Raw genomic sequence first — 15,000 nt, 5'->3', positions numbered from 1 at the left:
TTCCCAAGCCCTATTTTCACCGTTTCCTGGAAAGTTTTTGACAATCTACAATTTTCCACCATTTTTGACCATTCCACCTTTAAAACATTTTTCTTAATTGAGACAACAAAACTACCATTTTTCTTCTCGTACAAATTCCCTGTTGTCCCGAAATTCTAAGAATTCCGAAATACCCATTTATATTTAAATTGTTACTATGTCAACTATTTGAAAAATTCCAATACCAACCAATTCATATCATCTAGGACAAAGGTGTCAAACACATTATATAATATGGCCCGCAAAAGCTTTGAAATAATATGCGTCAATGAAGTACTTTACAAAATGTATTAGTTATTTCCATTTTGACAGAAAAAAATACACGTATTGTATGCAATATCAAAAATGTATGTCTAACAACAAATATAATAATATCATACATTTTAAACTTTTTTTGTTAAAATAAAAATAATAATGACAAATATGTGCTTGACTTGTGATTTCAAAGCAAGTTTTCCATCCAACTGTACACTGTAAAAATATCAATACTGTAGAATATACAGTAAAAAACAGGCAGCTCAGTTGCTAGGATTTTATATACGTATATATATATGCTTATATATATACGTATATATATATGTGTGTATATGTATATATATATATATTCATATGTATATACATATATATACACGTGTATATATATATATATATATATATGTATATATATATACATATATATATATATGCGTGTGTGTGTATATATATATGTATATACTGTATATATATATATGCGTGTGTGTGTATATATATATGTATAGATATATATATATACATATGTATGTATATATATATATATATTTGTATGTATATATATATACGCATATATGTATATGTATATATATACATATATATATTTGCATGTATATATACGTATATATGTATATATATACGTATATATATATATATATATATATATATACGTATGTATCTATATATATATTTGTATGTATATATATATACACATATACACACATATATGTATATGCGTGTGTGTGTATATATATATATATGTATGTATAGATATATATATATATATATACATATGTATGTATATATATATTTGTATGTATATATATATACGTATATATGTATATATATATACATATATATTTGCATGTATATATATACGTATATATGTATATATATATATATATATATACGTATATATATATATATATATATATGTATATGTATATATATATATATATATATATATATACGTATGTATGTATATATATATTTGTATGTATATATATATATACATATATATACACATATACACACACACACATATATATATGTATATGTGTGTGTGTGTGTGTGTGTGTGTGTGTGTATATATATATATATATATATATATATATATTATACCAACCAATTCATATAATCTAGGACAATTGTTGTATTATTTTCAAAAATTCCGGTTTTTCCCTGAATTCACAAATTTCTAGGAAATTTCCATGAATAGGCATATTCATAGTTATACAATGCCCAAAATTCTCAAAATGTTGCACCATTTTTTTACCCGATTCCAACCTTTCAACCATCAACCCACTCTGCTCTTCACAGATGTCGAACGCAAAACATGTTGTCCCTTTTCCCGGTTTTCCTGGAATTTCCAGTAATTTTCTCCCCATTGACAATGAATGGGAAATATACAATCGACCGCATATCCCACTTTTCTCATCCGATTTGAACCGTTCCAAGATCCACACACTCGCTGGACATTCAAGCCAGCATGTTTCCCGGGTCTGAAAATTCCCTGATTACCCGGAAATACCAGAAAATTCCCCCCGTTAAAAATGAATGCGCAATATACAAACCTCTCCATATCCCACATACCTCAACCGATTTGAACCATTCCAACATCCACACACTCCACTCACCCTGGACATTCAAGTATTTCAGTTCCGCTCACGGGTATCAGTGGCTCGCGCAAATAGGGCATTCACCCGCAATTCCGACCGGAATTGCAAATTCTAGTAATATATCTCATTTCCTTAAAGTGGCGTGCAGCTTTAGTGCTGGTCTTGTAAGGCAGTCATCCTTGGTTTAATCCGAGTTGTTTCAGGAAGGTTTGCAAATTTATGTTTTCATTTTTTATTTTGCACACACACAAAAAAAATTACAATTTATTTCCCATAAAATGGTTTCAGTACAAAACATGCATCAAATGTATAAAGTATAAAAAATGTTTAACAAAAATAATTAAGAGTAAAAAATATATATTTTTAAAGCACGGGGTTCATTGAAAAATGAAATTAATTGTGAGTAGAATATTTGTAATTCAGCTGGATTTTTCAATGGATTTTTGTTGTTAGAATATTGCGTAATCTTCTTGAATAGTCCTGCACATAATTAATTTGTCTGGCATTCAGGAGACACCGCAGTATTTCGGGACGGGGCGTATTGGATCTTGGGCCGTACCAGCGTTGACATCATCAAGAGTGGTGGCTACAAGATCAGCGCCCTCGAGGTGGAGCGCCACCTGCTGGCTCATCCAGACATCACAGGTAAAAATGTCTTAAATGTTAATAATACTAATGGCCTGATCTGCTAATATCCAAAGTGCTAATTAGCGTGTGCAAACTATAAAATTGTGTGTATTATTAGTGGGTGTGTTGTGGATGATCTACCAAGACTGCGTGTACACCAAGCTTTTGCACCAAGTGCAAAAGTGTTGCAAACCACCCGATTCAAAGGAGGATTTTGCATTTATTACCGGCTGTCACCATGGAAACACTCATTTCCCTCCACATTTATGTTTTCATTTGCTCCAACCTGTAATGTTTGGTTATTTTGTTGAATCTTTGCCTGCTGTTCTTAGCTATATTGAAGCGCAATTTCGACAACAGAAGCATTTTTAGCACGCCGAAATGCACCAGTTTTGCGATGGTGCGTCTGGAATGGGGAAAAACATTTTCAAATAGGTTTGCAAATGAATGCTTTGAATATGTTATTTTGCACTTATACTTTACCGAACAATTTATTTCCCAATATTTTTTCCTTAAAAAAACATGCATCAATTTAAATTCAAGTTTGATTTAAAAAGTGTAAAAATAATTTCACGTTAATAATAAAAAAAGGTGTGATTTTTTTATTTTTTTTTTTAATAAAATTAAATATATTACATTTCAAATGTCGAAATAAAAAATTAAATTAAAAAAGGCCAGCAGACACCAAAACAAATCAATTAAATGTGTTTTACTCAGCACGTCAGTCATTCAACCGATATAAAATTGTAACTGGGAATAGCCAATATGTCAAAAAATGTTAATACACACAGACAGAGGATTGTTTCGCCATTTTATGTCTTTGCAACACGATCCCCTCCTTTTTAACAACCATTTGTGCGTAACTGTGCCATTTGCACGTAGATTCCAAACCTGCTAAATGTAGACGCAAAAAGGTTTCAGTCTTGGTAAATCACATTAAAGTTAAAGTACCAATGATTGTCACACACACACTAGGTGCATTTGACACATCACCCTTGATCACCCCTCTGGGAGGTGAGGGGAGCAGTGGGCAGCAGCGGTGGCCACGCCCGGGAATCATTTTTGGTGATTTAACCCCCAATTCCAACCCTTGATGCTGAATGCCAAGCAGGGAGGTAATGGGTCCCATTTTTGATAGTCTTTGGTATGACTCGGCCGGGGTTTGAACTCACAACCTACCGATCTCAGGGCGGACACTCTAACCACTAGCCCACTGAGTTATCATTATGAGTGATAAATGGTTATTTTTCTGATAATCAGCATGTATTTTGCATATACATGGAGACGAACATGCTAAATGAATTGCGCTCTCTATTTTGTCCATTTAAAAATTAATCCTCTGCACATGAGTTGAGCAGCTTTGCAAGTGTGCGCGTTTTCTCAGTGGATCAGGCCTTATTTGTCGCTGACGGTCTGTTATTGTGTCATGTTTACAGATGTCGCCGTGATCGGGGCGCCAGATGCGACTTGGGGTCAAAAGGTCACTGCCGTGGTTCAACTGAAAGAAGGCCAAAGTCTCACCTTGCCTGACTTGAAAGCCTGGGGAAGGTACTTTACCTACCGGATTTTCGGGACCATAAGGCGCATTAAAGGAGTGATATTATTATTATTATTTTCTAAATGTAAAACACTTCCTTGTGGTCTATATAACATGTAATGGTGGTTCTTTGGTCGAAATTCCGGAAATGTGTCTCTTTAAAAAACGTCCGACCGGAACTCTCTAGTAACTAAAGTTCCTTGGGTGAATAATGTAAAGTCACTGCACCGGTATGTTTTAGCGCTTTCATGGCAAGTTTACTGACAGATATAAGTAAGAACTTTACACTACTTTATATTAGAAATGGCAATAGCGGAGGATGAATGTCCCATAGCTGTCAAGACGCGGGGTTTTTCGCAGCTTACTGCGAGATTTGTTCTCCCAGGATGCAATCGGACTATACCGCAAGGCTTGAAGGTAGGAACATTATTTAATCTTGACTTTCAAAGAGGGACAAACAAAAGGCGTACATGGCGAAAGCACAACTTAGCGAAGGAAACAAAAACTAACACTTAGCGTGAACTATGGACATGAAACAAAACTCGCTAACTGTGGCATGAATAAACAAAACTTACTTGGCAAGGCAAGGAATGAACAGTATGAACAAAGCAAACACATGAATACAAGCATTAAACTATCAGCATGAACTATGGCATGAAACAAGTCAGAACAGAGCAATGTCGCCAGACCGACTAACTGGCTTAAATAATAATCTCATGATTAGCGACAGGTGTGATCCGAACAAATGAGGCAGATGAAACTAATGAGTCGCCATGGTGACAAAACAAACAAGGAAGCGCAAACAGGAAGTAGTGGAGTCCAAAACTAACAGAACATAACTAAACAAAACATGATCCGGACCACGGATCATGACAATAACAAGAAGATAGAGAAAAAGAAGACGGACTACACCACGGACTACAAAGGCGGATGCACGCAAATTTTCAGGATTTATGCAGATCTCAAATACAGATTAGCAGGTACCAGAAGGTAAGAAAAGTTTGTTTTGCATAATATTGCGAAACAAAATGCCAGATAAAATGTCTTACTTTATACACACACCATAATAATACTCCTATGTTGAAGCACAGTACAATCCATCAAGTGGTGCAGCTTCATAGCTTACCAAAGTTGTACTAAAACATTTTGATTGATTTTTGAGCGCCGTGTGTAATGTTCTATATTTTCAATGGAACATATAAAATGTTGGTGTTGCTTACTTGAGTAATATTGCCGTCATAGTGCAGCCTACCCTTATCGCTTATGTTTGACTGCCATCTCTTGGTCACACTTATGATTACACCATGTACCAAATAAAATTGCTTCGAGGTGGGTAAGCACAACCAAACTTATTCCCTTACATTAGGCGCACCGGGTTATAAGGCGCACTGTCGAGTTTTGAGGGGGGAAAAAATTATTTTAAGTGCGCCTGTTTTAAGTCTGTTTAAGTTTTTCGAGTCACTTGTGTTTTCTGTTAGTTTTGGACACCTCTGAGTTTGTTACCATGGCTACGTATTAGTTTCCCCTGCCTCTTGTGTTCGGGACGCGCACCTGTTTGTAATCAGACACATTATTTAAGCCTGCCTTTGCCAGTCAGTCGGTCTGGCTTCTTTGTTTGCGTCACGCTACTGTTACGTAAGTTTTGCTCGTCTCCTAGCCCCTGCTAGTGATCTCTAGTCTGTGCTAAGTAGTAGCCTTAGCTTCAGGTGCGATCGGCACCTTGTTCCGTCGGTTTGTTTTCTGTTTTGTACCTCTTAGAGCAGGGGTGCTCACACTTTTTCTGCAGGCGAGCTACTTTTCAATTGATCAAGTCGTGGGGATCTACCTCATTCATATATATAATTTACATTTACTTATTTATGAAATATATGTTTTTGTTAACAAGTTAAAGGTGTTTAATGATAATGCAAGCATGTTTAACACATATAGTCAATATTGTTGAAAAATTAAAGGTGTTTAATGATAATACAAGCATGTTTAATACATATAGTTAATATTGTTAACAAGTTAAAGGTGTTTAATGATAATACAAGCATGTTTAATACATATAGTTAATATTGTTAACAAGTTAAAGGTGTTTAATGATGATACAAGCATGTTTAACACATAGTTAATATTGTTAAACAATTAAAGGTGTTTAATGATAATACAATCATGTTTAATACATATAGTTAATATTGTTAACAACTTAAAGGTGTTTAAAGATAATACAAGCATGTTTAACACATATAGTTAATATTGTTAACAAGTTGAAGGTGTTTAATGATAATGCAAGCATGTTTAACACATATAGTTAATATTGTTAAAAAATTAAAGGTGTTTAATGATAATACAAGAATGTTTAATACATATAGTTAATATTGTTAACAACTTAAAAGGTGTTTAAAGATAATACAAGCATGTTTAACACATATAGTTAATATTGTTAATAAGTTAAAGGTGTTTTAAAGATAATACAAGCATGTTTAACACATATATATTCTTTTCTTTCATGAAGACAAGAATATAAGTTGGTGTATTACCTGATTCTGATGACTTGCATTGATTGAAATCAGACAGTGGTGCTGATAATGTCCGCATATTCGAATGGAGGAGAAAAAAAGTCCTCCTTTCTGTCCAATATCACATGAAAGTGGTTGGTTTTTGGCATCTTTTTTGTCCAGCTTCCTACTCCTTTGTATACACTTTACAAGAAATAAAGTGTTTCTCGCCTTCCAGTCGGTAATTTTTATGAGCTGGCAGCTGCCAGCGTCATCTCAGAAGACCCTCGGGTGCCGTGAATGTCAATCAAGTGACGAAAGTGACGTCATAGTGAAGATTTATGATCGCTCATTTTTAGGACTATTTTTTTAATGCCTGGCTGGTGATCGACTGACACACCCTCCGAGATCGACCGGTAGCTCGCGATCGACGTAATGAGCACCCCTGTCTTAGAGTGTTAATTTACGATTAAATCATGTTCCTACCTGCAAGTCCTGTCCGGAGTCGTCCGTTTGCATGCTGGGAGAACAAACCTCGCAGTAAGCTGCACCCCCCACCGTAACATATAGTTCGGAAAATACGGTAATTGTTTTACCACATCATTCTGTAATACAGCAAAAACATGACACTCTGTAAATCCACATCCTAATACTTGGCCATCAGGTCCACAGGAGGTCCAAGTGTGATAAAACGCGGAGTCTGCCTAGGGGGAAACGAGCTGGCAAAAGAGACGACAAAGGCTAACAAATGACGGGCTTTGTCTTTGTGGCTAATTGGCCTTTTTCTTTCTAAATGTCAGCGGAGAGTATTTGAATCAGCGCATGGTGACTACCTCCGTGGAATGTACGGCAATCCTGACACATTTCTCATTTAATTACCTCTTACTCTGGTTTCCCTGATATTTCTCCCCCGTATCGCATCCATTTCATTCAGTTTGTGTGTGCGTGTGTGTCATAGCTGTGGGGTCCATATTAGAGATTGACTGATATATTTTTTTCAGGGTCGATACCGATACCGATTACCAGTAGTCAATGAGGCCGATGACCAATATTTAGAGCCTATACTAATTTGCAGTAAAATATTTTAAACATGAATAGTAAAAGTCAGTAAACAGCTGGACAAGGCTTTAAGTTGTTTAATTTACAAATTTCCATCCATCCATTTTCTACCACTTGCGGGGGGTGCTGGCATTTGCATTTCAAAATATAGGAAATCTTCTGGGAAAATTGGTAAAAATCTCACAGTAACTCGCCATCTACTCATTGTTATACAATTGTATAGAAGTTTATGGATTTAATAAGGTTTCTTCATGAAGACAATTCTGGGCTCTTTCACGTAGATTATAGCTGAGATACTTTTTAATAATTTCTTCCTGGATGCTACAGAAAGTATGAAGATCTGCGAGCTGCTGCCTGCTCTTCTTGTCCTGTATAATAAGTCTCCTATTGCTCATACGTATCTGCTGCATTGTTATTTGATGGAATGACGGAACATGAAACTCGTGGCGCTCCTTTAATGAGTCCACGCTCCGAGTGTTGCGGACGCAGGCTTGTATAGGGACTCGATATGTACGGCAGCGAAGACAAACAAAATGGGACCAAGAAGACGCCAGGAAGGAAGGACAAAAACTGGAAGTTTTGACAGGTAAACAGAGGAAATGTATTATAGGCGACAAGCACTAGAGGAAGGAGGGGATATTAGATATCAGATATCAAGACATTCTTGGGGAGAATTATCAACAATGAGAGTACTGTAAATTACTTTTTTCCTACGCTTTAAACCCGGCTTATAAAACGGTGCGGCTAATTGATGGATTTTTCTTTGCTGACGACCATAATGAAAATAGTTTTCATTGAATACATGCAAAGACTATGAAATGGCGTGTTATTATTTGTGCTACGACGCCACCTTTTGGACGAGTTCCCTCACTGCAGGTGCTGCTGGGTAAATGCCTACAGTAATTCCGGCTTTTTAAAACTTTGAACCGGAAGTACAAGTGCAGTTCTATCTTCTAATCGTCCATAGCGTTTCTACTCATATGGGTTCTTCATTTATCACTCCAAGCAACGTTTACAAGTTTTACAGTATAACTAAAACAATTCATACTTACTAAACGGCCCCATGTGTGATGTCTGTAGGAGTGTTTTCGTGCATATTTGTACGTGCTATCGTCATGTAATAAAGCTAGCGTCATTAGCATTAGCTAATATGCTAACACGTTTACCAGTGTCTGTGTAAGTATTATTACCTTACAACGGCATTCTTTTTGTATTGTTTCAGTGTCAATTTTTAAGTGCGGGTTAAATACCAGTGCACTCTATAGTCCGAAGTATACGCTAATTTTTATTGCTAAATTATTTTTTTTAAATAATTGGGCTGCAGCAAAAATTGTACTTGTTTCACACAGGGCAAAAGGCACGGTTCTTAAGCAGTGGTTATTTTTTATCTACTTCAGTAATTACCTTAAATATCAGACTATTACCCGCTACTTTTTTCTTACACTTTGAACTCTGCGGCTTATAAGACGATGTGGCTAATTTGGGGATTTTTCTTCGTTGACGGCCGTAATAAAAAGTTTTCCCCCCCAAAAAAACAAGCAAATACAATGAGGTTTTTTGTCCTATGGCGCCATCTTTTGGACAAGTTTGCTTGCTGTAGGTGCTGCATTGTCCCGCCATTCACCGGTATTGCTATTTATTTTTTTAAATTTGTATTTATTTTTTTTCTTTAAGCTAAGTGCCGTTCAGTCTTCTAGCCATCCATAGCGCCGCTACTCGAATGGATTCTTCATTCATCACTCCAAGCAGCGTTTGTAAAATTTTAAATATAACTAAAACTGTTTGTACTTACTAAACCGTCCCATGTGTGATATCTGTAGGAGTGTTTTCATGCATATTTGTACGTGCTATCGTAATGTAATGACACTAGCGTCGTTAGCATTAGCTATTAAGCTAACACGCTTACAAGTGTCTGTGTTAGTATTACTAACTTACAATAACATTCTTTTTTTATTGTTTCAGTTTCGTAAATTCACCAAAACGTCAGAGTGGAGTTATTGAGTCTGTTTAGTTGATTGGAGAGCTAGCTTACACAGCTAGTGGGTCCATTACGAGGACTTCTGTTTTGTTTGGTCAGCCGTTTAACTGCCAGACACCGTTTGGAATGAATTAGGGTATGTAAAGAAACTTTTACAAAATATTTCTCTGTAAATAACTAGTTTCGCATCGTATATATCTGCCGCTTATAAAAATGTTTTTTTTCCCTAAAATGTAGTGTGTGTGGCTAATATACCGGTGCGCTCTATAGTCTAGAAAATACTGTATTTATTTTTAAACACGTAATACTAGTATCATATATGTATATATATATTGTATCTGCTGATGTAAGTAAATAAGAAAGTAAATTGTATTTATAAAGCGCTTTTCACAGATAAAATCACAAAGCGCTGTTAGAAAAAAAAAAAAGTATCCCACTGGGTTGTGAGTTTTTCCTTGCCCTTATGTGGGATCTGAACCGAAGATGTCGTTGTGGCTTGTGCAGCCCTTTGAGACACTTGTGATTTAGGGCTATATAAACAAACATTGATTAATTGACTGATTGAATACATAGGTGAACTAAAACAACAATTCAATTAAAACAACAGGGGCAACATCATAAAAAGTAGATTAAAAATGGTAGTTAAAAGGTGCATTAAATAAAATATTTACGAAAAAGAGAAACTTCAAATGTTTCTTAATAGTGTCAACACAGTCAAGCTCACAGAGGGATTGGTGCAAGTTGTTCCAGAGTCTAGGAGCTATGTTGTAGTTGTAAAAAATTAAACATTTAAAAAAATAGGTTGATACCGTTAATCGGTCGAACTCTTAAAGTCCAAATGAGCTTGTTCGATGCTACTGTTGTGGCTTGCTGGTTCAGGTTGGTGGATTGCTGCTTTTTCTTCTGCCCACCATTTGGCTATAACACACACACACACACACACACACATTCTTGCATTTTTTAACTTCTTGAGACCTTCTCTTGCCTACCTCTTTAGGACCACCCTTTCTAGATATATAAATATTTGTATATGTGTACAGCTCTGGTAATGGGTACATTCGCACCCACCTGCACAAATGTACTTCAAAATGTAACAATCAAAATAAATATGACTTTTTTTTTGTTTACTGGGGCATGCATATATAATATGCATTAGTTTGACCATTTAAAATCAACGATAATAAAAAGGAGATGCCTGGAAATAGCATAAAAATGCCCCAAAAACTTGGAAAAACGCGATTCATAGCGTTACTTTTTGGTGTAACCATCATGAGCGTTCTGTTCAGGTATATTTCTTTTATATTTTGATAAATCATCATATTTATGTATTACTAAATTTAAATAGGTATTGATCAATCTTTAAGCGGTGTGTATTTGATTTCAGTTTGCTTTTGACATCTTATTTAGAATTGAAACTTTTACAACCTTGTGTTGCGCTCATGATGGCGTAACCAAACTAGATTATTTTGAATATTTATTCCCTTTTTTACATTTAGTATATTTAAATATACTGTGTTTTATGCTTTTTTCTTTTTGGAACATGTACTATACACATAATACAATAAAGTCCCATATAAAATTATGTTTCTAGCAATACTTTAATTTTGCCTTTGAAAGTAACACTCCAATGTTCATTAGTGGAGCTGTACACATTTACAACATTAATAATATAAACTGTACATGCTATGCAAATATAAAAAAGGTAAGCTTTTAGTTAATTTTTTTGTTTGCAATTGTTTTTTAATCTTCATTATTTACTTCAAGTTATTACAGTATGTCTATATATATTATATACATTTTTTTTTATTATTAAAAGGGGCGCATTAAAATTGTTACATTTTTTACACACACTTGTTATTTCATATGTTGACCAGAGGGTGAGCACTTTTAAAACCAACACACAGTCAATTTGAAAAATCCCTCCTTTTTGGGACCACCCTCATTTTGATAGATTTCACCAGCAGGGGTGCAAATGAGAGCTCTATTTTGTTGTTGTTTGCAAAGTGCTTAAGGCCGATGACAAAGGAGTCACGGACCACAGATGGCCCCTGTGCCGCACTTCGGGCAACCCAGCTGTAGAAGCTAACTGTTAATGGCCACTATAGTCTTAGTACCGTAATGCAGTAGTTCTCAACCTTTTTTCAGTGATGTACCCCCTGTGAAAAAATGTTTAATTCAAGTACCCCCTAATCAGAGCAAAGCATTTATGGTTGAAAAAAAGCGATAAAGAAGTAAAATACAGCACTATGTCATCAGTTTCTGATTTATTAAATTGCATAACAGTGCAAAATATTGCTCATTTGTAGTGGTCTTTCTTGAACTATTTGGAAAAAAAGATAGGTTTTTATTTATATTTACAAAGGATTTTTGAATTGTTGCTATTTATAGAATATTTTTAAAAAAATCTCACGTACCCCTTGGCATACATTCAAGTAACCCCAGGGGTACGCGTACCCCCATTTGAGAACCACTGCCGTAATGTATTTGTTCATCCTATGGTCACATATGGGACGCGGGTTGTCTTACGTCAGCATCGGACGTCGTAAAACCCGCTGTTCACCTGGCGGGTTTTTTCGGGGATGAATAGGGAAGTCCTTCTTTAGCTGCCGTCTTGTTTTATCATACATTGCTGCCTTTGCACCTGTTTACTTTAGTATGCACATTAAATCAACAAAAAAATCCTGACTTTGGAGCAATGTTCATGGACTCTAGTATTTGGCTCTCTATTAGATGCAATAGTTTTCCGTACTGGGACCATGATTTCGGTCCTAACTTGTTCACAGGCCCTCATATGGAAGGTGCTTTTCCTTGTTGACGTCTCAAGAAGGGTAGAAATACAAGAACACACACACACACACACACACACACACACTTCAGCCAGGGGTGCAGCCAGGGGATGGGCAGCACCATCACAGCGGCCACTGGCCACATCCTCGCAGGGAAAGAGGAGATAAAATGAGACATAAACAAGTAGATGGATGCTCACTCTTCAGTGCCCTGGCTGCAGCTGTCAGTCTGAATCTCTATCACACGTGCCCTGCCATCCACACACACACACACACACACACTGCCCCAGAGAAGTTGGCGACACAAGCGAGCGCCATTACAGACGTGCAGGCATGCGCGTGCACTCGGTGGCACTTTGCTCAGACATGTGCTGAGAGCGTTGTGAGTCATTGTGTTCACTTGCAGCGCAGCAACTCTCAGCACACGCACACAAAGTAGGTTAACAGATAATAAAAAAAGCTGCAGGCTGCAACCTCACTCGACTCAATATGGGGAAATAAAACACTTTTAATTCGCCGAGCCGGCAATTCTGCCTTTGACTTTTATTATTATTTTGTTGTTTTTGTGTAGTTGCTTTTAATCGCACGGCGATTAAATTGTTTTGTTGGGAGGGACTCGTCTGTGTCTGGAAGGTACATTCGGGATATTAAGGAGGCGAGCCGCAGAGAGGGATGAAGGACGTCCCTTATCTCGACTACTCCGCCACAGGCCTCGCCTTTGTTGTGCAATTGTTTCCCGCTCTTGTTTTCTTTGTCGCCGCCTACGCACAGTCGTCGGGGTTGTGCCTTCTGAAGGGACACGTGTGTATCTCGTCTGTGCAGGAGACGGGTCTTGAGTGCGTTTTAACGCCCGTGCGTGTTGGCGATGTCGTTGCAGGAAGCACATGGCGCCCTACGCCATCCCCACGGACCTGCTGCTGGTGGACGAGATACCGAGGAACCAAATGGGCAAGGTCAACAAGAAGGACCTCCTGAGACACTTCTTCCCCACTGCAAAAACTGAAATCTAAGTAAGATTAAATATCTCAAATAAGGGTGATATTTGCTTATTTTCTGTCTGATAAGATAATTCTTCTCACTAAGCAGATTTTATGCTAGAGTGTTTTACTTGTTTGGGTCCTAAATGATCTCAGTAAGATATTACAGCTTGTTGCTGAGATTTTATGACCTATATTGAGTAAAACATGCTTGAAACTAGAATATCAACTAATGCAAAGCTGTGTCATCAACACTCAAAAGTATAAAATTACTTTTTCAAAGTAATAATTTCTTATTTCAAGAATGAACAAAAAAAAATCATGACTTTGACACAATTTTGTTTGATAATTAAAACTGATGGACTTTGCTGTTTACAGTTAATATTTAAACATTTGACATGTGACATTTCTAACAATTTTGAACAGAAATAGTTCATGCACATCCTGTTTGGGTCCCACATCAACCTTAAGAAAGTCAGTGACTTCACTATAAAAGTGGGTGACATTGTTATCGGATGAGGTCACCTACCTAGGTTCCATTCTAGAGGCTAATCTTTCCTGTGATAAAATGGCAACTAAAGTAATCAAAAAGGTCAACCAACGAACAAGATTTCTCTATAGAATCTCCTCTCTGGTCAACAAAAGCACCATGAAGATTCTAGCGGGAACTCTCCTTCAACCCTTTTTCGATTACGCATGCACCTCCTGGTACCCTAGTACCTCCAAAACCCTCAAATCTAGACTCCAAACATCCCAGAACAAGCCAGTCAGATTACTTCTAGACCTCCACCCCAGATCCCACCTCACTCTTACCCACTTCTCCAAAGTGGGCTCGCTCAGGGTGGAGGACAGAGTAAAACAACTTGCACTGAGCCTGGTCTATAAAATCCGCTACACCTCCCTGATACCGAAGTACATGTCAAACTACTTCCTTAATGTTAAATGACCGCCATAACCAAAACACCAGGGGGAGCTCCACTAACCACGTTAAACCCAGATTCCGATCTAACAAAGGTCTTAACTCATTCTCTTTCTATGCCACATCAATGTGGAATGCACTCCCAACAGGTGTAAAAGAAAGGGCATCTCTATCCTCCTTCAAAACCGCACTAAAAGAACACCACCAGGCAACTTCAACCCTAAACTAACACCCTCCCTTCCTCATCATACCTCTTCGGATTGTAAATAATCAAATGTAAATAATCAAATGTAGTCACTTTTTCTTATAATTTCTGATCTCTCTCTCTGTGTCCACTACTTGCTGTACATATCCTACCAAGTCAGACCTACACTAGATATAGATATAGATATATATATTTATATATATATATATTTAGATATATATATATATATATATATATATATATATATATATATATATATATATATATATATATATATATATATATATATATATATTCCTCACGCACTAATTGACTGAAAGAGCACACACTTGGCGTGATGATGTCATGTTATCGATGGAAAAATGCATTTTTAGACAATATGATTTGCCTGAGCGGTTAGGAGACCCCGAGAGTAACAAGCGGTTGCCTTGTTGCCTTTCCATTAAGAACAATAAACTACTTTTTAGTATAAGTTTGCTGGTTTCTAGAAATGTAATGCCTAGCGCATATTATTATGTCAAGATA

At 36.5% G+C, this 15,000-nt stretch overlaps 1 protein-coding gene across 2 annotated transcripts in view; it reads left to right on the top strand.

The window, feature by feature from the left end:
• The window catches only part of acsf3 (acyl-CoA synthetase family member 3), a 145,876-nt gene that overhangs the window by 128,600 nt on the left and 2,276 nt on the right, over nucleotides 1-15,000 (top strand). The window contains exons 8-10 of one of the 2 annotated variants that reach the window (XM_061974770.1): nucleotides 2,418-2,552; nucleotides 3,971-4,082; nucleotides 13,252-13,384. In XM_061974770.1, coding sequence (XP_061830754.1) covers nucleotides 2,418-2,552; nucleotides 3,971-4,082; nucleotides 13,252-13,384 — 380 coding nt within the window. Of the gene's footprint in view, nucleotides 1-2,417; nucleotides 2,553-3,970; nucleotides 4,083-13,251; nucleotides 13,385-15,000 lie in introns of those variants that run through there. The other variant, XM_061974771.1, reaches the window with a different exon arrangement.

The sequence above is a fragment of the Nerophis lumbriciformis genome, linkage group LG15 (genome assembly GCF_033978685.3).
Source record: "Nerophis lumbriciformis linkage group LG15, RoL_Nlum_v2.1, whole genome shotgun sequence".
In the NCBI taxonomy this organism is placed as follows: Eukaryota; Metazoa; Chordata; class Actinopteri; order Syngnathiformes; family Syngnathidae; genus Nerophis; species Nerophis lumbriciformis.
This window is presented reverse-complemented; position numbering and strand designations above follow the sequence as displayed.